The following is a 25455-nucleotide window of genomic DNA, read 5'->3' on the forward strand; positions in this document are numbered from 1 at the left end:
ATTTTAAATATGACATATAATAGTTTATATAATAGGACATTTACTTTACTTTTTAACATCAAATTATAGAATCTAAACAACATTAAGAATGCTAAGTACTTTAAAGCGTTTATGGCTATTTTGCATTATGCTGTTATATAATCATGATATAATCAGCGGCATAAAATGATGTTAAAATGACGAATAATATCACTTATCGCAAAAGAACTTTGACAATATATCGCAAAGCAAGAATTCCTTATTGTGCTAGACCTAGGCAGACAGACATTAACCAACTGAAGCAAAGTTTTCCGAAGAAACTGAACAAAACACATTTGTTTTGGCCTCATTTTGTTTAAAACGAAGTCAAACTAGTTTGTTCTTATGGCACACAATGTAATTTTGCCCAGCTAGGGGGCGCATATTCACAACAAACAAATGCGTAGTTTGATGATGCCGTGACAGTGTGCAATTGTGGTCTTCAATACAGGACTCCTGCAGAAATCATGTTCGTGAATGAGCTAAAATATTCAACACTTACTATCATGGTAGAACAGTATGGTAGTCATTAGCATGGCTAATCAGGACTTGATCTGTGAAGCTAATTCAAACTGCCAATTCCTTATGTATTCATATTATCCTAAATGTTTTGAAGAACATTAAAATTCAAAGTTAGCACATTGTTCTAGTGGTCTTTGGATATGTTAATCAAACAATCTTACATATTGTGCCTTTAAGGGTGCTTTCACACTTGGCTCAATTGCCTGGTCCGAACCTAAGTTTGATTGCCCCCCCTTGCCACCTTCTCGGCTGGTTTGTGTTCACACCGTCTTTTTTCCTTCTGAACCCTGGTACGCTTGCATCATCAAGGTGCTGTTTTGTGTAGAGCTGCTGCTAGATGACGGCCATGAAAGCAAAGTGCCAAAATGGAGATGTCCGCATATCACTGTCATTCTACTTATACTGAAACTTTTGTTTTTTTTTACCAAAACAAAATACAGAGAGGCACTTGTGTCTATCTGGTACGATTGCATTCAAATCTGAAGTAAACCGAAAGAAAACCGTACTCCAGACCACCTCTTTCAGGCAGACTCTGGTATTGTTCACAGGTGCACACCAGAGTTCAGAAGACACTTTCACACTTGCTAAATGTCCCATACTTTGACGTCAAACGAACCTGGGTGCAGACCAAAAGTGCTAGTTTGAAAGTATTCTAAGAGTATACTAGGGCCTTGATATAAATTTGCACCATGCTCCAGTCATGTCAGTCACTCACCCTTGGCCTCCAGTCTCTTCAGCAGTCTAGCATCAACTTTGCTGAGCAAGTCCTCCATCTTGACCTTGGGAGGTCGACCCGGTCGTCTACCTTGGCCTTTGGCTCGGCGACCAGTGGAACGAGGCTCTTTGTCTGGATTTGGAGGACGACCTCGTCTGCCAGTTATTGCCATGATCATGGAGGGCACTTCCTCATTGGCAAGTTGAAACCATTTCTTACCCTGTTACAAACCAACAGATGATGGTACATCATGTAGTAGTGTAGATTGAATGTATGTGTGAAAACGGCACCACACGACTGTAGCACTTGTGTGAACACAGACCTCAGGAGTTTCCCGCTCCTCATAGAAGTCACCCACTGGCATGCGTGGACTGAAGCTGAAGTGCTCTCTGGAAACACCCTGGAGATTCTCATGATACCTTTTCAGATACTGAAAAAACAGGAGAGGCACAAGCAACTGGATGAAGACAGAATCATCTTCACCACTCATGCAGATCAAGTTGCTCTTTTGGGAATAATTTGGCCTGCAGATTTAGCACAGATCTCACCTTGATGACCTCAGGGAACTGCTTCATCCTTCGGCCACAGGGGCTGTAGTACCACGTCTCCCCTTTCAGGCGGTCCTCAAGTCTTCGAACTCTGATCTCCCGCTTCCAGCTAGCAAACGTAAACAGCACATCAAACAGGATTAACATACCTTGACCAATTAATTGTCACATGATAATTCCATGTGTTTGAATCTGCAGGAGAAATGGACACTCAATGCCCTGCTTGAGGCTAAACGAGGGCGGTATAAACAAAATTCAATTTTGCGGTATGAGGAATTTTATTTCACAGCAACAATACATTTCATAATATAGCTATTTAAATAGGTAGTTATTCTAGAGAATTAAAAAAAGGGGTTATATTAAATACACTGAAATGCTTTTGCAAAATGTAATAGAGATGCACAATATTGGACTTAGCAATATTTCAAACTCCTTTAGGCTGAGCTGATGCCCACATCTTTTCTGTTTGTGAGTTTTTGATAAATGATCATTTACAGCTTAATGTACAGAGTGAGGTTTAACATTTGCATTCCCCATAAGTGGTAGCTTCTCACAACAGACCCTCTTCACATATAGGGGTTTGTCAGCATCTCCATAATTGGAGAACCACAAATATTTTTTATTCATTCCAATTTGCATAAACAAAAGAAAACCTCCACGATAGCGTCCTCACGACTTTCAAAACAAGGAAAAATTGTGCAAGACTGGTAACGTCAGCCTGAAGAGAGAACAATGTCAAGTCAAAGACTGAACACATATAGAATACACAAGACATGTCCTTGCAGGGCTCGACAATAAGGACTGCCCGATGGCCCAGTAAGTGTCGTTTGTCTGGCATATGTGAATGCCGCAATCGCGTGGGATCAGCACCAAATCAATTGGTCCGAGATCACTTAAATGAGGTGGTCTCAGCTCGATCGAATCAATTGCAGTGAGAAAACAAAACGATCCAACAAACCAGGCTAAATCTCAGTGTATTATGGTTGTGTAATAGACGTACGAAGAGAGAATTATGGGGACAGGGCAGGTCATTTCTACCAGCAAATGTGTTTCATGTCTAATATGACATGAAAACATGCTAAAATATTACCTAGTGCTGTTTATCCGTTAGGAAAATTGACTGAAGTTACCATCCGATAATTTTCCCGTATTTTAAATTTTATAATATGTTGTATGTTGCACCGTCACCTCGAAAGAAAGATCAACATTGATCTGCTTCACGGTCTGACTGCAGTCCCAGTGTTGTGATGTTTCTAAAATTAGGCATTTTGGTGGTTTAAAAAAAAAAAAAGATATTTCCTTGAATTCAAATTTCTGGTAAATTTTTGTAATTTACCGTCTGTAATTTAAATTTTTTTTCTCCCGGCACCCCAGCTGCATGCATGCATGCATGAATGAATGAATAATTCGAAAAAATTCTTAGCGTTGAACCCTGCCCTCGTATCTTTTTTAATGAGGAAAAGCGTAACTGTCAATATGGTGAATAAAGCCCACCAACTAATACAGGAGATAATCATCGATCGCTATATGGTGAAAAAAGCCCACCTTCTAGTACAGGAGCCAATCACCAATCGCTAAAGACTGACGATAGTCTGGGGCAGGGGCTTGGACCAGACGTGACTTTCTGCAGATTTTGTGTGATTTGGGCATTTAGAAATTAAACTAAAGGCACAGTAGTTGTTTAATTTTATTGGTGATTCCTAATATGAAATTCAATCGTAAGCTTGGCAAGCAATTTTGGAGAATTTCCCCATTCAAACAGAATGCCACAGAGGCATTCTAAAGATGGCCGCTGAGTGAAATGACTTGCCTTAAAGGTACTTTGGTCAAGTACACTATCCTACATGAAGACACTGCATAAGAAAGACCTAACATTAGTTGTTAACTTCTGAACAGAACCGCCTATACAATACACAAATAACATAAATTTGCTGATACCACGAACAGAATTTGAAAGATAACACTTTTGAACAGTAATGTTGTGTCCGAATTGGCATGCCTATACAAATGTCCTAAAAGTATGTACTTTTCTTCGCAAAAAAAGTTTTTCATTAACGGACCGTTATCAATCATCTTGACACATTCACATTTCATTCATATTTAATTACGTACTTTACTAGAGATTCAGCAGCAACGTTCATGCAAAAAAACTTTCATCCAGATAAATCTACTCGCTAAAGTTTACACTTTATCTGAGTTTGTAGTTCTAATCAAATTCACATCCAACGTGCAATGTATTGTGGGCAATATTATCGGTTAAGCATACAGATGGTTCTACACTTTGAATTTCTACCAGAAATACACCATCTAGGAACTTTTGGCATCTTTTTTTTTCAACATACTACGGTTTTGGACATACTAATTGTATTTTTTAATACGAATAGTATGCAAAATACAAGTTCACATCCTTGTTGCAGATGAAATAACACAGAAAATGTGATGTAGATATTTACCAGTTGGTTAGATAATAACCAATAGTCATTCAAACAACTTTAGCAAAGCCTCCCTCGACTTGAAGGTTGGTTTCGCGTGTCTGCCCTGTTTGCAGTTTGTTTACACTTTATCTGAGTTTGTAGTTTTTAATCAAATTCAAAGTGCAATGTATTGTGGGCAATATTATCGGTTAAGAGTAGAGATGGTTTTACACTTCGAACTTCTACCAGAAATAGTACACAATGCGGGGTCCGTTGGCATACTCTTTTCAACATTCTACGGTTTGGTACATGTGACATACTAATTGTATTTCCGAATACTTTAAGACGAATAGTATGGGAATTGGGGCGCAGGCAAACGTTTTTGTTTAATGGATTGGAGGCATAATGGCTATCACCGGAAGTCACTGGAAACAAATAAACAAAAAAAAAAAAAAAAAAAAAAAAAAAAGATTGATTTAAAAATTGATGTTAAAAATATATTCATTATGCGTATGTGTATACTATAATTCGCTGTTATATTTACTTTTTTTTTTTTTAAAGAAATGTTACTAGTAAGATTAGGAGCTGGATTGATCAGTTATCATGACTGAATGCAAGCATTTTATTAGCTTTAGAAGCACATTTAAAAGGAAAAAAGCTGACATAAAGGGCCCCCTCACCCATGCGCCAAAGGAAACTGGACTTGTTCTTCACTTGCAATCCGGCGTCTAGGGGTGTCTCCTGTCGCACAAACAAAAATTTGATATTTTTCTGTCAAATATGAAAAATAGGTTTACCACTGCTAAAAAAATGCATATCAAACCCCTAACATGTAGATACCTGCTGTGGAGCTTTTATCGTCTCCATCATCATCTTCAGTTTGGCCTGGTTTGGGAGATTTTGCCTCATTCACGCCTTCTTTCATCTTGCGTTTCCAGATTCTCTTGGGTTGGGTTATCAGGCCCTCATTATTGACCAAATTGGAGTCATGGATAAAGACCTTCGGACCGAGGAGAGAAGGAACACTTGAAGGAGTTGAGGTCTCACTTGGGAGGCCCATTGGTTCTTTTGCTTCTTTAGAGACTTTCCTCTTCTTAACTGTAGTCAATGAATTATCCTCAGCTTTCTTTCTCCTCCTAACTTTTTCTGGTTTGGTGCCATCAGTTGTTAACTTCCGCTTCTTGGTCTGGGAATCAGGAGTGCCAACTAGAAATAGAGTCATAAAGTGTTTAATATCTAACAATTAAAAATGACTTCTATTAAATAAAACTGTATTATCTATTAACTACGCAAGCAGGATAATAAAAACTGAAAAAAATTGCATTTACTTTCAGCAGTAGCTTGAGGGGTCTTTGGGGTTCTAGGCTTCCGTGGCTTTTTAGGTGGCATGACAATAAGAGTTTCAGGTATGTGTGTGGTTGTCCCTTCAACAGAGCCACTTACAACCACTTGCAGAGCTTTAACGGTCATTGCGGAGAACTCGGGTCCATTCTCTTCACCAAGAATCTGATCACCTATAGGGAAGATGGTGCGTTTATACATCAAAAGATCTGTTTTAAAGTTAAAATCCAAGTTATGCATCGGTCAAGCACACCTGAGCATTCATATTAATTAAGACAAAAAAAACACAGATGCACATTATACTGAAGGACCATACAGATTATTGGCCAATGAAAAATCAACTTTTCAACTGATTTCAAACATGTTTTCTTAATTAGTCATCTAATGGTTTTTTTAAACCAATACTACAATAATTTTAATCAGTACTAAATTAGTAACACCATACTCTTCAACCATGTTCAAATGAACATTGTTTTTTCTGTACTAATGATGTTGTGAATGCTAGACACCTTGTAGCAAATAGTGTTCTGTTTTAGTGTTGTTTGGCTAAGATACTTTTTTTAATCATTTTCAATGATTCTCTTCAAACACCAGCAGTGTGACGAAGCACTGAGTGTCTATTTTACGCTGAGCACAACAGAGTCTGCATTTTTTTCTGGCAACTAAGAGATTAAGAACGTCCAACTTTGGGTAAAACATAACGCTCATCGCTGTCACTATTTAGCTACAACTTTTAAGTGTCCTAGTGTTTTCAACTGGCTAAAATGTTATCAGTCCTTCATTGGTGCATTGGGAGGCTCACCTTTCATCGAGTGTGTAGAGGCATTAATAGATGCAGAAAGTATGGAGGAGCTGTTCTGTGAAGTGTTGGTAAAAGAGTCTTCCAGAAGAGACAAGCTATCTTTGAGGGACGTCTCTTCAGTTGAACTGGCAGAGGTCAAGGAGCTGTTCAAGTTTTCTTCTTCGTAAGAAGTGTCCTGCAAGTCCCTGGAGTCATCCATCATGAATCCTTCTGTAAACTTTGACTGGTCTTCAGTCTGGGAAAGACTGTATGAATTATCGAAAGTGTCCATCATTGAACTCCCATCCTCAGCTCTTGAGCTTTCAAGGTAGGTTGACTCAGCCAAGGACGGGTAGACCAGTGACGAATCAGTGCCAAAGGAGTCATTTAAAGTGTCATTTCCTCCTTTCCTCTGGGTAACCAGATCTTTGATACTATTAGAGTCCTTTCTGACAGTTACCAAAGTTTCTTTCACAGGTTCCTTTGGAACAATGAAAGCTGGTTCAGGACTCCTGCCATGAGTTTGCACCATAAGCATCTCAGGTTGAGCCTCCTTGGACTCTAATTTGGATGTGCCAGTTTTGACTCCAACTATACTCTGAGAACCACAGGCCTCTGGTTTACCTGAGGTTTTCTGACCAGAGTGTGATTCCCCAAAGTTGCGATGCACCACACCATGTGAACCCACAATTTCCACCAAGTCAGATGGTTGAGCTGCAAAGCCAACGATGGAATGAGACACATTTGGAGCAGGAGAAAGAATGAGCGGTGTAGAGGACGCCTGAGAAGAAAAGCTAACAGCGGGAGAAGCCAGAGGGGCACCTTGACGAGAACCAGAGACAACCACTGGAAGTGCAGAAACTGCTGGGAGAGAGAGTTTATCAGCAACAGATGTTGGAGTTGAGGAAGCAGCAGGATGTTTAGGACTCTGGCCTGTTAGAGGTGATGCCTCTTGAGGTCCTTTCAGTGATGCCAGTGCGGGAGTAGAGACAACAGATGGAGATGCAGCTAAAGATAGAGGTGTTGCAGAGACCTGTGGACTTTTCGACCCCTTGACAACTGTTAGAGGACCCGTTTGAGGAGGCACCGTTGGAGGATGCGTCAAGGTCTTCACCATAGACTGGCTGTGTAAAACAGCAGGTGGAGCTCTGGAGATTTTCGAAGATGATGTTGAAGTTATGCCAATTCCCGAAGGAGTGTCACTAGCTGATAAAGGTGTAGAGAAGACTGTTTTTTGGACTTGGACCATTAGAGGTGGTGGAGAAGGTGGAGTTACAGATAAGTGTGCACGGACACCCAAACCTGTAGATGAAGTATATGAGTCTTGCCCCGACGCAACTTGATGAGGCAGGGTCTCGTATGTTTTACGAGGAGAACTAGTCAACTGTTGAGGAGGTCCAGCAATGGGGGAGGAACTTTGCTCCTTTATAGCAGCTCTCATGTCCTGGTGTGGTTGTGCAGGTTCTTCCAGATCCATAGATGGATGCTGCACACCCTGGTTAAAGTCAGTAGAGGAACCAGGGGCCTTTACAGGAAAGCCTTCAGTTCTGGGCAGGCGCTGGGGTACAGAGCTTCTCTCAACTCCATTGAAGCCTTTATCAGTTTCTTTAAAGGTCTCATTAATGTGAACTGAAGAGAAAATACACATAAGCTATTAGTAAGACAAGTACAAAACAAAAACATTGTTAAAACAGGCAGCAACAATCTATATTCACTTTAATGTGATATGACTCAACTAAAACTGGATTTTTAGGTCAGAGATGTGGCCTGGAAAAGAATGCACTATGCTGCTAATGCAACTACAATTTTAATTGTACAAATAAACGGTTGTGCAAAAGCATCTGCACAAAATTCACACGTTTTCCCATGAAATGACCTATGAGGCAATTGTTACACAGTCAGAAAGTAAACAAGTTTTAAAGTCAATACGTGGATGATCATTGTGAAACTACAGAACCTCTGCTGTTGATCTCACTCTTTGTAAATTTAGCAATGCCAAATGTATTGCATCTTCATCTTCAATGGAAAGCACAGTATTGTTGTTTGTTTTATTTTTTTCTAGGTGGCATATGCTAATGCAGAGAAGCAGGACAAAACGTGGGCAGAAAAGAGAACTAGGCCAATATATCACCTGCTATTTATTTATCTGTATGGTTTACTTCCCAAGTGATGCCAGCTTGAATACCATTGGTAAAAAAAACAAGTATGACTGTACCAATGATATTTTTGTCAGAGGACAAAAGAATAGTAACAGACCTAGTGATATTAAAAGCTATTCAGGAAGTGCATGGCATCACCCAATGCAGGAAATAAGAATGAGTGCAACAATATGTGCTGCCATTATTAACTATTCAACCTAAATTTCAGAACAAAAATATATATTGTTTCGCCCAAAGCTTTCTTATCCCTGCAAATAAGTAAAATCGAATGATGCTAACCAGCATGCCACTTATGGATCACTATGTAGAGATCTTGAATAAGGCTTTATTTTGAAAGACTTATAAAATAAATAAAATAAAAAATAGCCAGGAATCAATCCATTTAATAATCTATTTTAGTAGCTCTACAGCCCAAACAGTAAACATGAAAATGTAGAAATAACTTTAAACTATTAACAAATGTAATGTTAATATTTAGGACATTAAGAATCATTCATTACATTACTTATACATAAAAATATTACATGATAAAAATAAATTCGTGTTACAATAAAAAGTTACTTAGACAAATATATAAAATATAAATAAATAAAATTCACACAAAAATATTTTCAGTTAAATATGATGTTTCAGTGAAATTTTTGATATATAACTTGAGATTCTTCCTGGTGGTACCTTTTTAAAAATATCCAAAGTACTCTTATTATAAAAATTTTGTCTAATGGTATTCAAACATCTACATTCCAACAAAATATGTTTTATGGTAAAAGCAGCTTGGCAGTAATTACATTTAGGTGTTGCTTCGTTATTCAGTACATACAAATGAGTCAACCTAGAATGTCCAATTCAAAATCTAGTATAGAACATCTCGTTTGTTCATGCTTGGTCTCAAAATTATATTTTGCAAAGCGTCTTTCATTTATTTTCGGGTTAATTTCATGTTCATTGTAAAGGCTTTGCAACACTGCGTTTCTGCACGGAAAAAAAATGTGCTCTATTTACAGTTCCGAGCTTGTACACCAAGGCTAATACGCACGCATACTGGATTACAGGCTGATTTTAACTATGGCTGAGACTATTAACTAAGTGCCATTCATATATCCCATCTTTTGCACACGCAAAATCATTATTTCTAAAGGAGGCGAGCTGCTTCCGAGTTCATATTGGCAGCGACAGATGCTCTCGCACTTTCCAGGCGCTCCTAGTTGAAAGAATGCCGCAAGCTCACCGCGAGTTACATGACAACAACTGAACGGTCAGCTTTGTATGGAACATAAACTTTTCTACTCCAAAGAGAAAAAAAGACACAAAAGAAAAATCACCAAACAATTTTGTACTATAGTTGATCAAAAGTGCCTTTCAGGCACTAAACTGGGTTTGAGGCAATCACCATGTCCATGTAATGACCTCTTTCCATTCAACTTTGACAATATTTATCTGAATTTTCAGACTTGTATTATATTCTGGAATTAGGCTTAAGCTTCTTCTACAAAACCTGGGGCCTGTTCCATAAACCAAGCTTAGAGAAAAAGCCAGGCTTATTTTGGTAAGTCAGGTTTATTAACGACGGGTTCGGTTTCATAAATCAAATTTACGATAGTTCTAGCTCCGTTACTCTGGCAACTTATGCTGGGAAACTAGCCTGGTCCAGGGCAGGTTAACTCTTAAGTTCAAGCTTAATCAAAGTAATGTTAACATTCACCTGCTGTTATTTGATGCCATTTTAATTCACTTAACCTCCTAATAATGATTAAAACTTTAATCACTTAATAGTAAATATGCACCAAACATCCTTAAGAATAGAACGAGAATACATTTAAATTCAAACAAGATATTCTAAATGAAACAAATACAAACTACAACATTTCAACTAAAATTGTATACATTTTAATGGTTATGTTGATTTTCTCCTGTTTATTAAAATGTTATTTATTTTTTCCCTCAACATAATAATTTAGGTGTAGCTATGAATTACAGAAATTTAATAAACAAAATAATAATAACAAAGCACTAACTGATATAAAGAAGTAGGCTACATTTCTTAAAGAATGACCTTAAAGTATCAAACCCTGAGTGGAATAATCAGGAGATGGATCCGCGCCGAGCAGTAGCCTCACTTTAATATAATGATATTTTCCCACAGGGAGCAAGAAACAAGTGTCAAAGGGAAAGCAGCAAATTAAAAAACTGGCTGCTTGTGCATGCACGGCTCTTTGTTGCCATTATTTTAAACTTAATATGTTTATTTTAAGCACATTTGTATGTTACAGTTAGTCTGCAATGCATTAGGGCTGCTTGATTATGGGAAAAATCATAAATCACGATTATTCAAAATGATAATCAGTTGAAGTAAAAAATTTTCGCCCTCATGTGATTTTTTTATATATATATTTGCCAAATTATGTTTAACAGAGGAATTTTTCACAGTATTTCCTTTAATATTTTTTCTTCTGGAGAAAGGTACATAGCCGTGTCTCATTTCAGAGCTCTTTCAGTTTTCATAGCTGCTACACACAACATAATCGATGCATCTATGCTCGACCTTTAAGGTTTTACGACAGTATCGCGCACAAGCATTTATCTAGATTTAAACTAAACTCAGATTAGTTAGATCAAATGATCTCCAACTTGCTGTTATGGAACCAATTTAAGCATGGACGTTTAGTTCTCATTGAAGGCTCATTGAAGTCAGGTTTTTGACTTTAATCCTTGCTTTTCTATGAAACAGGCCCCTGGTGTTAAAATTCTAAACTAATAACGCTGATATGTGACAGTGGCCTACCTTGCATCTCTCTGCTCTTAGGAGAAGGGGAACTCAAAGGGATGGACACATGGTGTGGACTGCTTCTGCCTCCTCCACTGCCCACATGATGGTGCTGAGGGCTTCCTTGTGGAGGCGTAAAGCTCTGCCCTACAGGCTGTACCACTTGAGTCTGGGCTTGAGACGGAGTCTGGGTCTGCGGTTGGGACTGGGGCGGTGCATGCTGGTAAAAGGGCATTCCATTAGGCATTATAGTATAATGCTGCTGCTGCTGTTGTTGTTGCTGCTGCTGCTGGTGTTGAGGTGGGTGGAGATGTGAGGGGTTTTGGAGATGATGTGATGTTGCAGACTGGTTCTGCAAGGCTGGAGGCTGCTGGTGATGCTGGGACACTTGGATGCTCTGTTGAGCCTGGTTGAGATATGACCCATATATGCTATGAGAGTTAAATCCCATGGACATCGAGGAGCCCCCCTGCTGCTGCGGCCCAGGATTACCCCTTCCCCAATACTGCAGCCCAGAGCCCAGGGGCTGCCGAGAGGGTCCCAAGCTGCCGTTGACTTGGTAGGGTCCATGCCCCTGGAAGTGGTGCTGCTGCTGCTGAGGCTGCTGTGGTTGTGAGCCTGGTTTCTGGTGCAACCCGTGGGGAGGTACAGGCCCCATCGCTGGGCTGAACTGAGACTGGCCCCACAGATAGTCAAATCCAATGCTGCCTGGGAGGTGATGGTTGCTCATTGAGGATAAGAAGAAGAGGGAGGGAGGGTGCCAGGCTGGCTGCTCCCACCTGCAGTAGTGATGCCATTCACATTCATTTCGCCATTCAGGTCTGTGTAATGAGTGGCATCAAAGAAAAAAAACAGACAACATTATTAATCTACCATGACACGTGTTGACTTATAAACATGTTCTAATGCTGAGTTACACCAGACTCGGAAGAACCGTCAAGCGTGAGTGATTTACATATTAAGTCAATACAAAGATGTGAATAGACATCCTGCAGCGCGATACGTGCGAATGAGGCGGCGCGAATGACACGATTCACGCGAATGAAGCAGTGCGAATTGAAGAATTTGCACGATTGATGCACGCATCACGTGTTTCGTGCGAATCGCTTGAGTCCGAATATATTAATTTTAGCGGACATTCGGGCCGCGTTAACCAATCAGGAGCTTGCTCTTTGTGGGGGTGTGATTATAACGTAGCGCCTATTGTTGGTGTCCCGAGGGAAAATTCTGCTGCTGACACAGACAACAGTTGATCAAACTGGGCTTGGCTAAGTCAGAAGCACCAGTGAACGCTTCAATCATCCAGGTTAAGTTTCTGGAGGAGTTGATGAACTCACAAAGCTGGGTGCACCTCTAAAAAGACATAGGTCACTCAGACACGGCTCCAAACAAATCAACATGGTTTTTCAGCCTGCATAAAGCACATAAACACAGCTATTCTCTCAATAAAATCCATGTTAGCCATTTAGCAACGAAGCTACAGTCACCGGGCAGGAAGAAGCCATGCCCATCACGCGAATCCACATCTGTTGTGAAGTGAATTTGACGCGCGAATAAAGCTAATTTGACGCACGACTATTTACGTGTGAATAGCGCAATTTATCCGCGCTTGCCGTGACTGGTGTGAACATAGCATAAGGCTGTGCAATATATAACGTACGAACAAAATAAAACGTTTATCATTTCACATTATGCACTACTGTTTATTTCATGGTGTTGCAAAAAATATTGTTTATGGTAATACTTTTTCATCATTTAAATGACTGCAATATTACACACCATTACGAAGAAGCAGACAGGAACCTTAACAGTATTGTGAGTCAGTTGCAATCTTGAAAGTACAATGTTTGCATTTTAGTTGGCAGTTTTTTATGTTGGGCCTATTATTAGCTTATGAAAATGGTTTTATATTTTATTAATATTAATTTGATGTTTACACATTTTTGGTCAAACATTTGCCCCTGAAGTTCTAAATAAAGTGATAAATAAGAGTACATACTAAAAATTAAGGAAAAAAAATAGCTCTTTATTTTTGGTCAGTATTATTATTACTAACTATATCATGATAAATCGTTATTGGGATATGAGATGACTTGTATTATAGTATGAATTTTTTGTTTTATATATATATATATATATATATATATATATATATATATATATATATATATATATATATATATATATATATATATATATATATATATATATATATATATATATATATATATATATATATATATATATATATATATATATATATATATATATATATATATTCCAGCCCTAATATATGCATCCCATTTATAATCAACAGATAACAGATAGCAGAAACTCACTTTTCCCTTGCTGGGGGAAGCTCATGGAGGACCCGTTAGTATAGAGAGAATCTCCTGAGGAATGCTTCAGTCCTGAGTTAGCTGACACAGAAGAGTGAGGCCCGTAGTTAAAATGGTTATTTGCTTCCATCTGGCGGGAAGAAAAGAAAGAAACACCAGATCTCAGACTTGAAAGAAAATATGTGGCATATTTTTGCAGAATTAAATACTTAAATACACTCTGATGATGTTTGCTGGCTTCAGCAACAATATTCTTAACCACAACCCTCTTATCGTTAGTTTGCTATAAGGGAATGATGCGCAAAATAGAAAGCCCTGGCCCCTACTCAATATTTCATTTCAGCTGGATGAACATTAACATACTGATGTAAAAGTCTAAGCAACGTCCGGTTCATATGAACTTTAAATACTACTCAGTAACTTTACTACAAAGCAATACAGAATAGAAATTAAATGAAAAGGCTAGCACACATCTCGTGTATGAATAATTGAATAAAATATTAACTGAAGAATGAATAAAAGCACCCCAGTGGCCTACTACTTCAGAGAAATTCTGAAGCATGAATCAAGGTCTTGAGGATTACTAGAATACGAGATGATGGTCTAGATTTGGGTCTGCAGCTCCAACTAGAAGTGTTTCCAAACTGGTGCGGTCTTTCAAAATGACATTTCAATCTTGTTTGCTAAATTTACAGAGTAGTGCGACAGTAAGTCACAGTTTGTAGTTACTTTAAAAACGAACGAGAACTGCCCTTTTCTACCTGTACACAATTGTCAGGGACTTCTCAAATAAAATAGAATTTACATCAAAAAATTCTATCTAAAAATCTAAAACTATATCAATGAACAAGTTTAATGACAAACATGTTGATGTGCTGTTGATTATTGAAATCATGCTATTTTCCCACAAACTGTATTCAGCTTAAACAAGCTTCCTCCTCCATTAAAATTCATTTTTAAAAATGGCCTCAGCATTAGCTTGGTCCATTATGCTATTTTTGGCTAAAAGCCTGCAGCTTGACTTCCATGATAGAAAGTAACTTATAGTCTGGTATGAAAGATAAAGTATGTTTTTAATGGCGGGAATTTTTATTTGTTCCACCAATGGCAGAAAGGATATTGGAGGACTTCACGAAAAATGCTTGAAATCAGTCATTATAGAATTAAGTCATCGTGATATACAGGTAATTTACCTTTGATGGCGTCAAAATCAGGTTTTGTGGAATAGAGTTTTACCTCTTTCCCTCCCCCTTTACAGTTTTTCATGTGGCTGACACTTTTATGAGCCCTCCTATATGTGTGTGTGTGTGTGTGTGTGTGTGTGTGTGTGTGTGTGTGTGTGTGTGTGTGTGTAAACTCACATGTGAGCTGCTGATGTTGTTTTGTTTACAATGGAGAGAGGACCCTTATGCCATGTTGTTCATCTTAGCTGAATGATGAAATGCCAGCCTATGTGTACATTATTACGCGTATGCTTAGAATAACTGTGAATGCACTCACGACCGCATCCAGAGGTTCTAAAATGAATGTAATTATGCTAACAAAGACAAATAATCTTTAATCGTTTCATTTTATAGGATCTATTATTGGTTACTTTTGAGTTTCTCTTATCTGCTGAACACAAAAGATATTTTGAAGAAAGCACACAACCACCGACTTGCATAGTAAGAAAAATACTATGGAGTTCAATGGTTACAGGTTTTTAGCTTTCTTCAAATATTTTATTCTGTGTTTAACATAAGAAAGTAAAGTAGTTAATCAAGTGAAGAGTGAGTAAAGGATGACAGAATTGTCATTTTTGGGTGAACTCCCATTTTAATTTTGCACTGACTAAATGTCTGTTGTGTTTTTGTTACTCAAAGTGTAGACAGCCATTAACTTCCATTTTGAAAGTCACAAAATTCATGCTTTACTGAATTAAAGATAACTATATTTTAGATTCCCAGGGGTAACTAAATGCAAATTTTCATTATATTCCTATAGAAAGTAGGCACAAAAAATATTATACATTTTTATTTTTGTGGTGCAAAAGGCATGCACAGCATTTTAAAATCTTCTAAGTCACGAAAATAATTATATATATTATTCAAATAACCAAACTACTATTTATTCAACCAATAATATTTAATAATTAACATTTCGACAACAGGCAGATCCTTCCTGTACGAAAATTATCCAGACAAAAACTCATCCGACCATTAATGAAAGCAGAGCGGCACAGCACTAAAGACAGTGCTGCGTTGCAACCACTGCTGTTCTGCCTAAATATCTGGCATTTTCAGCCTTGTATGCGCGTTTAAAACGCTCTTAATTGCTTTTCGGCATCTTTGGCCAAATACCTAACACCGATGACCACCAAAAATGTTGTGCAGGTAGCCGGTGTACACGGTTTTGAGACACAACCAAAAAGCACTGCTGTGGCGGACATCACAAATATTGCTCTTCACATCTCAACATAAAATGTCGCAGATAAAGCCGATGAGATGCCCGAGCAATCGCGTTAAATAACACACATCACATACACGGATCTCATGCTGAACACCAGCTTTAAACTCAACAATTACTCTCTAAACACATTAACAAGCCACTTTAGGGCATTCTTAAGAAAGCATATTTAAATGACTCTATGTAGATTCGCGCATTTAGATCAAATCCAGCACTAATTATTTTAATATGCGCGTCTATCATTAGCCGCATTGCTAACAGTAAACATTTAACTCCAAACTGGAGGACTTCGTTCGGAAATGGCTGTAGAGCCGACGTACATAACTAAAAACCAACAAATAAGAAATAAAGAGTGATATTTAATTAAACAACGTATTATAAAATTTGAATAAAGAAATTAGGGAGATGTGAGAATCGGTTAGCAAGGAAGCTAACCTCTGCACATGACCATGCGCTGCTGCTGGATCTCATCTCACAACACAACACACAAAAATATTTATACGCACACATTTTATTAAACTTATATGAAACTAAAACTCCACAGCTTGAAGGTAAACCAGCTCACATCTCGTTTTCGTCGTTATTTTTTAATATAATGTTAGAGCTGTATCATAATATTACTACACAAAAGATAAGAAACAATTAACAAGATGCGTTCAAACACACAAAAACGAAAACAAAAAAGACTGCTGCTACTAAATAAAGCCACAATCGCGCATTCAAACATGTGAGCTGAAATACAGGTAACGGGAAGACTTTTTAAAAGTGATGTTCAGAATGAGAAACTAGTGAGAAGTGTGTGTTATAAAATGATATTTTGATAGGAAGTTTGATTAAAGTGCTTGTTTTATAGCAGCGCTGATGCCATGACAAAATGAGGCCTGCATTCCCGCATCACAGCGATTCCTCGCGACGGTTTATGAGCTTTGAAACAATATTCGCGATTAACATTTATGTTAATTCATATATCCGGAGTATGAATGAAATTGGCCTCGAAATAAACGCAACGGTGTGTGTTCGTCTGGGTAAAAGAAAACAGCATCTCTTATTTACATAAGCACAGGTTAGTGCGTTATTTAAATAATTAAAGACGTTAAACGTACAGATAAAACGGGCTTATCATATAAATATTAGAGGCTTTGTGATCTGCAAGTCATCTCGGCTAACGTTAGCTTAAGTTTTTAAAGCTCGCTTTATGAAATGCGATAACAAAACAAGCCGTTTGATCGTCTCGTCACAGAAGGTCATCTTTCGTTGATAAATTGGCGTATTTTCCTGATATACGCTAAGAGAAAATGAGGCAGCATCACCCACAACAGCACACTCTTAAAAGTTTCCCCGAATAATGATAATTAAAACTGCCCAACCTTGATATCTGCCGATCGCACAGGACACAGAGGATGTGTCCCCCCGGCAAGGACCAGTGTGGAATGAAGAGGGTGTAAGCGATGTAAATAATAAACGGGGTAAATCGCTACCTTTGGGTTTTCAGATTTGCAAACATGGCTGGTAATGTTTGAGCGCAGCCATGATCACAGAGGAGAGAAAGAGAGCGAGCCGAAAGAGGAAGTGAATGACGGCCAGACGCCCGCGCACGCGCGCGCCTCCGGGTCCCAGTGCCGACCATGATGAAAAGAGCAGACCGCGCTGATGACAGGAGATGTTGACCTCTGACACACACACACACACGCACACACACTCACTCTGAAAACACTACAATACACCTGTGGGGAAAAAAGTGTGCTTGGTTGTGTTGGATTTTACTGAGGGAGAGGAGAGGGGATACTTTTGCTTAAAAATGTAAAGTTTTGCAGTTATTCTCCTCATTTTGCATTTAATTTTGAGGTTTAAACTGCCTTTTAGGGACATTGTGTGCACTAATTTGTGCTAGATTAAGTGCACGTTTTGTATTATTAATTTACATAAACATTAACATACAATATTAGCATATTAACTAGAAAAGTAAAGTTTGTAGACAAACTTTATAGTGGCTTGAGAAAGCCTAGTCTGAAGTTTGAAGCAGTTTTTTTAAACAGTCGGCATAGACAGATAAGTATGTAAGCATGTTTCTAGTATGGATCGGCATGTTTCTTGCTAGGCGCTTGTTAGTTTTCCAGGTGGTTGCTAAGGTGTTGCTAAGGCATTGCTTGTGTGTTCTGAGTGGTTGATAAGGTGTTGCATTGTGGTTGCTAGCTGGATACTAGGGTATTCCAGTTGGTTGCTAGGGCATTGCTAGGTAGTTGTTAAGTTGTTATTATTGGTTGCTAGGGTGTTCTAGGTGGTTGTTAGGGTGTTCTAGGTGGTTGCTAAGGCGTTGCTAGGCAGTTACTAGGGTGTTTTATGTGGTTACTAAGGTGTTGCAAGGTGGTTGCTAAGGTGTATAAACTAGCTTGTTGTTAGCATGAATTTAGTATGAGTTAGCATGTTGCTAGTATGTTTCATGTATGATTATTATGTTAGTATGTTGTTAGTATGTTTCTAATATGCATCAGTATATTAGCATGAATTGGTATGTTATTAGTATGTCCAATGTAAAGTCAATGGCAGTTTGTTATAAAAGAAATCTATGGGACAGTTGCTAGGGTGCCATAAGTGGTTGCTAGGGTGTGGCTAGTAAATTGAAAGGTCACCGGGGTTGGCAGATTGGTAGTCTGAGTTAAACGAGCCCAGCCTTATGTCTGTATGACAGGCTGGTGCAAAGTTATGAGGTCAGAAAGTTTGGTCCAATGTTAAGTCAATGGGAGTTTCATGAATTTTCTGGGGTCAGTTTTCGGAAAACTGTAAGTCGGATCAGTTGGAAAAGATAAAGCAACCCGAGTCAGACGAGTTTGGAGGTTTGGTGTTATTTTGGTTGTTGTAGTTTGAACGTTCTAGGAGGAGATGCGTTCTTAAAATAGTCTAAGAAGAAGAAGAAAAAAAAAGAAGAAGAAGAAGACGGAAGAAGAAAAATAAGTTTACGTAGTATAACAGTATGTTGGCTTTCTCAACCACCATAACTAGGGCTGGGCGATTTGGCCTAAAATCTAAATACTGATTAAATGAACATTTTTACTCGTTTGCGATTAATGAAAGATTCATATTTCACTGACAAGTTCTGTACAGTAAATATGCTCACATATTACAAGTGAGAGATGTTTGAATGAAGGGTGCATTACTTGATTTAAAAATAATTGAAGGAATCACGCACTATCTACTCTCTGTGATTATTTATTGACCATCAATGCTGAACAAATGAAATTAAAACATACATTGCCTAAAACGCGGCTCTCTGCGCTGCCCACCGTCATCACCACTACCAAACCCACCAGTCACAAAGCTTGCACAAAGCTACGCCGTTGTGACGTGGAAGTACAATTTTTGAGAGGTGCGCTGGTATGCGAAGGCTGTGCCGGACTGTACATGTGCCCTTGGCAGAAGTATAATATCATAATAATATTAGAAGGAAAAATCATAATATAATAAGTATAATTCAGCCTTAACAGAGCGGAGTCACGTGATTCCATAGACAGTAGGAAATTTTTTTTGAAAAAATTGACTTGGAAAAATCAGATCAAGTATAGGTTCTTCTGAATGTCGATTACTTTTCAATTAATCACCCAGCCCTAATATTAACATACATTTACATGAAATGTTAATTTACAAATATTTTACTGTTTAAAAAAAAACAGTTTTCTAATGTAAGTGAATGGTTACTGTTTTCAAATTTCTTCAAAATGTCTTTGTCTTGTGTTTAACAGAAGAAAGAAACTCAAAAAGGTTTACAACCACTTGATGGTAAGCAAATAGTGAGTAAATTTTCATTCATTCATTTTCTTTTTGGCTTAGCCCTTTATTAATCTGGGGGGTCGCCACAGTGGAATGAACCGCCAACTTTATCCAGCATATGTTTTAGGTTGCGGTTGCCCTTCCAGCTGCAACCCCATGACTGGGAAACATCCAATACACACTCATTCACACACATACACTACAGACATTTAGCCTACCCAATTCACCTGTAACCACATGTCTTAGGACTTCGGGGGAACCGGAGCACCCGGAGGAAACTCACTCGAACATGGAAGGAACATACAAACTCCTAACAGAAATGCCAGCTGACCCAGCCAAGGCTCGAACCAGCGACCTTCTTGCTGTGCTGTGAGGCGAACGTGCTACCCACTGCGCCACCATGCAGCCCATAGTAAATTTTCTTTTTTGAGTGAACTATCCCTTTATCAGAGTATCTAGCATTATCTTCTAACAAGCATAACAGACATTTGAATCAAAAATGTAGATTTGTAAACTTTGACATTTTTCAATTGGTCATTTTGTGTTTCAAGAATATGGCCCAAGGTCAAAAATACACTTAAAATCACGTGTAAAATGTTTTTTCTCTATTTAACAACATTACAACAGTAAAAGACGACTCCACTAGGCATGGGCCGGTATAAGATTTTGACAGTAAGATAACCTTGGATAATATTATCACGGTATCACAGTATTGTGATCACTGCTCTAAAATACGTTCTTTATAAATGTCTGGGTAAAAAAAACTTTTTCCCCCTTTGAACACAATTTATTCACAATATATATTTTATTTTAAGAAACATTTCAAATATTTTGCACATGTCTAATAATTCAAATAAATCATTGACCTTTGCTGTCTTCATTAGTTTCAAAAGCACAGATTTCTTTACTTTTAATTTAAAATGGCACTTTTGTACATCTCTGCTGCTGTAGATACTGTTATCTTAAAAAACAAAAACAAAAATAACGTAAAATAAAAACTAACACATACCTTAGGAATGGTTTAACAGTACATTTCGGCGGTTTTAAAAGCTTGACTTTTCTAAATCGTGGTATACCTTAAAAACAGTTATCGTCCTATGCCTAGACTCCAGTCATTAGTCACGTCTTAGATAGACTGTATGTTTTCTTGCACAACTGGATGATGTAAATCAACTGAAATCAAAAATGGGCTGTAAAGCCAATACAGGACAAACAAACAGATAAATTCTGGAGCTTTGGCAGCTTGGTCATGCAAAAACTGAGCTTTCTTCAGAACAAAAAGGTTTGGAACCACTTAAGGTAGATTAAATGCTGAGTAAATCTGTATTTTTGGTTCAACTGTCCCTTTAAAGGGCTCCTATTTTACACCTTTTACAAGATGTAAGATAAGCCTTTGGTGTCTTCAGAATGTGTCTGTAAAGTTTCAGTTCAAAATACTCATCAGATCATTTATTATCCCCTTAACTGCATACTCTACCAAATGCTTGACAATATTAGGACTGTTTTAAATAATGGCTGTTAAAGTAATTTAAGGAATGACGGATTTAAGGAATAATGGTTTACACATACAGCATTGTTGGTTTACAGAATAATCAAATAAGCATAATCCTGTTGCACTTGATTACGCTTGATTGATCCTGTTACGCTTGATTTTGGTTTTATGGCACACTTCAAAAAATAAAGGATTTAGTGTTCAAAAATGCTTTATTTTGAATATATTTTTAAATTAATTAGTCTTACACTATTTTTTCAGATTTTCATAGAATATGTATTTATTCTGGTACTTTTACCATAAACCGACCATTTGGTAGAGGTTGATATTAGAAGTTATGAGACGTGCTGAAAACAAATGCATTGAGTGTGTTAACTAGCGATATTAGGAGTAAGGAAATGCAATCCATTTTTTTTCTCTTGGTGGAGCAGTTAAAGGGTTAAAGCCTCCAGAATACAGTATGCCCATTTTGGTGTCTGAATACATTGTAGCTGTTTTTGTAGCCTGTAGCTTTAAATGTAAATGAGCTGCTTCTCTCCGCCCACTGTTCTCATGCGTTACATCAAATGAACAGCTGTCAGTGATATGGATGAAGCTGAAATACAGTTCAATGGTCAAAAATACCAAGTGAGTTTATTTAATATATTTGTGGTGGAGTTTAAGGCTGATTTATATTTCTGCATCAAGCTCATGCTCCGGTGCAGCCTGCGCGTAGTCACGTAGCCATCGCTGTGGCTGCCGCGCACTCCTCAAAAACTGTAACTATACATAGCAACGACGTGTAGCGCAAGCTCTGTGATTGGTCGGCTTGGTAGCGCTGATGAGTGTGGGTGGGGATGAGAGCCGCGCAAGCCCGATGGAGCAAGTGTTTACAAGTGTGTAGTCCCGTGAAGGACCTCCAGATGAAGACTTTTGTTTTCTGTTTACCTTATGATTAAAGTTGTTGCACATCTGCTAGTTCCCACCTCTGAATGAGTGAGTTAGCGTTCAGAAAAAAAAATCAATGCGCCTGTCAATTAATTCAGTGCGGGGAAACCGCACTCCTACGTCACGTTGTGGCAGAACTCAATATCACTGGGATTTGGGTCCTATTTTAACATCAGGAAATTAAAAAAGAGACTTGTATAACTCCAATATGACAGTGGACACACTATACATACACACAGTTCTGTCCAAACAGCTGAAAAAAGTTGATTTTCATCATACGTGCCCTTTAAGGTTATTTATTAGTATGTTCCAAAAAATACAAACTTAGGGGCCGATCACTGAACGTGCTTTATGCATTGAGAGGCATCTCTTTTAAATGGTTTATTAGCGGCCGCAAGCATTTTACGTGCTGCTTATGTGCCCTGCGCGGCCTCACGTTTTTGCCCTTGTGTGCCGTGCGCTCACAGTTGAAAAAAGGTCTTAAGCAAAAAAAGCGTTATGTCAGTCGCATCTTTTTCATTCTCCAATCAACTGAAAGCAGAGGCGGGGTTTCCGTTGAGGTGCCTGCAGTGTTTTGAAGATGGAGAAGAGACTTGTGGTTGCTGTTCTGAGTTATCTGGAGCTGTATGACTCACAAATCATGAATATCACAATATTATTAATTATTAAAATTATATTATCATATAATCACAATCATATTATATCTACAGCAACACTCCTTGCACAATACTAAAGACTATAGAATACACAAGACCTGTCACTCGTATACTTTTGAATGGGGAAAAGTGTAACAGTCAATATGGCGAATGAAGCCCCGCTTTCTAGTACATGAGCCAATCAGCGATCGCTATAGAATGACAATTTTCCAGGGGAGGGGCTTGGACTAGAAGTGAGTTTCTGCAGATTTTGTGTGATACGAACATTTAGAAATAAAACTAAATAGACTGTTGTTGTTTAATTTTATTGGTTATTCATAATATGAAATGTAATCAAGTAGTTTTGGAGAATTTAATGTTTCCCCATTCAAACAGAATGCCCGAGCATTTTACAATGTAGACTGTCAAAGCAGCTTCACATTAAAGATCATAGTAAATTGAAACAGTGTAGTTCACTTTTCAAAGTTTAAGTTCAGTTCAGTTTAGCTCAGTTCAGTGTGGTTTATTAATCACTACTGAGGGTTCAAACACTAAAGAGCAAATCCATTGATGCGCAGCTCCACAGATTCCGAAACATGCAAGCTAGTGGCAACAGTGGCGAGGAAAAAACTTCACCAATTGGCGAAAGTGAAGAAAAAAAACCTCGAGAGAAACCAGGCTCAGATGGGCATGACCATTTCTCCACTGGCCAAACGTTTTGTGACTTAATGACTTACCTTAAAGGGACTTTGACAACGCACAGCTGATCCATTCGTTGGCTAGCGACACTTTTTTCTTGTCAACAAAAAAGGCAGTGATGTGCACCTCATGTTTTTGGAACGTAAAAGTGCATTCGGTGTTAGAAGATATTCAAAATGTAGTTACTGCAAATATGGATCAACAACATTAATGATGTCACTCTGCACTTCAGTTTCTCAAAAAAAATTCTGTACAATCAAATAAAGTAAATAAATTCTGTCTGATCAAACTCTTACTAAAGTCTGAGCGTCCTTCCCTCTGTTGGTAACACAATTACCATTTTCAGTGTGGACAATGACACATAGTGCACTGTAAAAATGATTCAGAGAGTGTGAATATCTATGCTTTTCACTGGATTAAATGAAGTCTGGTCAGAAGATCACAAAATATAGACAAATCTGAATTCAGAGTTTATATTTTAAAGTGCTGCAGAGGAGGTTTGGAGGAGAAAGTGTCAGATTCAGCATTTATTAGTGGCTGTGGCCATGAACTGTCAAATAAGGATTTCCCTTATTTGGCCATAAAGGAAATGCTATTGTCTATTATAAAAAAATGGCCATAAAGGAAATGCTATTGTCTATTATAAAAAAAGAGCTGTTTAGCGTGTCCCGGCCTCTTTTTCAGTAGTTCATCCATCAGTGAAAATTACATCAAAAATGTGTTTCAATTCACTTCAGCTGACCTTTAATGAAGTGAAAGGCCACTTTAGTGTACTTTAATGACTGTTAACACACTTAAAATATGCATTTATTAGCGTTTTGTCATGCTAAACAAGCACAATGTAAATGTAACAATGATCCAGGGAAAAGGTGTGAGGCAGATCCACATGCAACACATTTACATGAAATGAAAACAAAACAAAGGCTAGAACAACAGAACAAAGCCAAGGGACACATTCATTCATTCATTCTGTTTCCTTTGGCTTAGTCACTTTATTCATCAGGGCTTGCCACAGCAGAATGAACTGCCAATTTAGCATATGTTTTACATAGCTGATGCCCTTCCAGCTGCAACCCAGTACTGGGAAACTTACTCACTCATTCACACACATACACTACGGCCAATTTAGTTTATTCAATTCACCCATACCACAGGTGTTTGGACTGTGGGGGAAACCAGAGCACCCAGAGGAACCCCACGCCAACATGGGGAGAACATGCAAACTTCGCACAGAAATGCCAGCCAGGACTCGAACCGGCAACCTTCTTGCTTTGGGGTGACAGCGCTAACCACTGAGCCCTGGTGTCACTCCACCAAGGAACGCAGTCTAAAGAAATCCACCAAAGAACAGAAATACAAACATTCAGCCACTAACAAACACAGTTTGAAACACAGGATTATGTGAAATAAACTGATAATGGGTAGCAGTGTAATGAAAGTTCATGAACATCAGGTGAGATTTGCAGAGCATTATGGGATGTGTAGTCCAGTAGAGTGGCAGATGTGATGTGAAGAGTGCCCTCTAATGTGTCTGGTGGGTATTCCAGCTGGTTACCATGACAGTAAAAATATCTGTTATTTTCAATGGTAAAAACTATTTAGAAAAAATACGTAACCTGGTTAACAGTACGTTTCTGTAATAAATGCTGTGAATAAGCATAGATTCACTTCTCCAGAATTCTGTGCATGACACTTGACTTATCTGTGCTTTTTTGTTGACATTATAGTTGTTTTAGTTTTATGTTACATGTATTGTTAATATATGTTTGTTACATTACTTTAGCGCATTTTCTATATTTTAAGTGTATATCTCTGGATGGTTGTGATGAGCATTTGACTTTCCCATCTACACATGCTTATGGTTGTGTTTTTGTCTGTGCAACAAAGCTAC

At 38.2% G+C, this 25455-nt stretch overlaps 1 protein-coding gene across 1 annotated transcript in view; it reads right to left on the reverse strand.

Annotated features, from left to right (window-relative positions):
• baz2a (bromodomain adjacent to zinc finger domain, 2A) overlaps window positions 1-17582 on the reverse strand; it is a 59009-nt gene extending 41427 nt beyond the window's left edge. The window contains 11 exon segments of the mRNA XM_056449806.1: window positions 1256-1475; window positions 1578-1685; window positions 1804-1912; window positions 4898-4958; window positions 5058-5423; window positions 5546-5731; window positions 6361-7968; window positions 11281-11994; window positions 11997-12083; window positions 13602-13731; window positions 17414-17582. Of these exon segments, the coding sequence (XP_056305781.1) occupies window positions 1256-1475; window positions 1578-1685; window positions 1804-1912; window positions 4898-4958; window positions 5058-5423; window positions 5546-5731; window positions 6361-7968; window positions 11281-11994; window positions 11997-12083; window positions 13602-13731 (3589 nt within the window). The 5' untranslated portion in view covers window positions 17414-17582.
• Window positions 17583-25455: the final 7873 nt, after the last annotated feature.

This window comes from Danio aesculapii, chromosome 23, assembly GCF_903798145.1.
Source record: "Danio aesculapii chromosome 23, fDanAes4.1, whole genome shotgun sequence".
Taxonomy (NCBI): domain Eukaryota; kingdom Metazoa; phylum Chordata; class Actinopteri; order Cypriniformes; family Danionidae; genus Danio; species Danio aesculapii.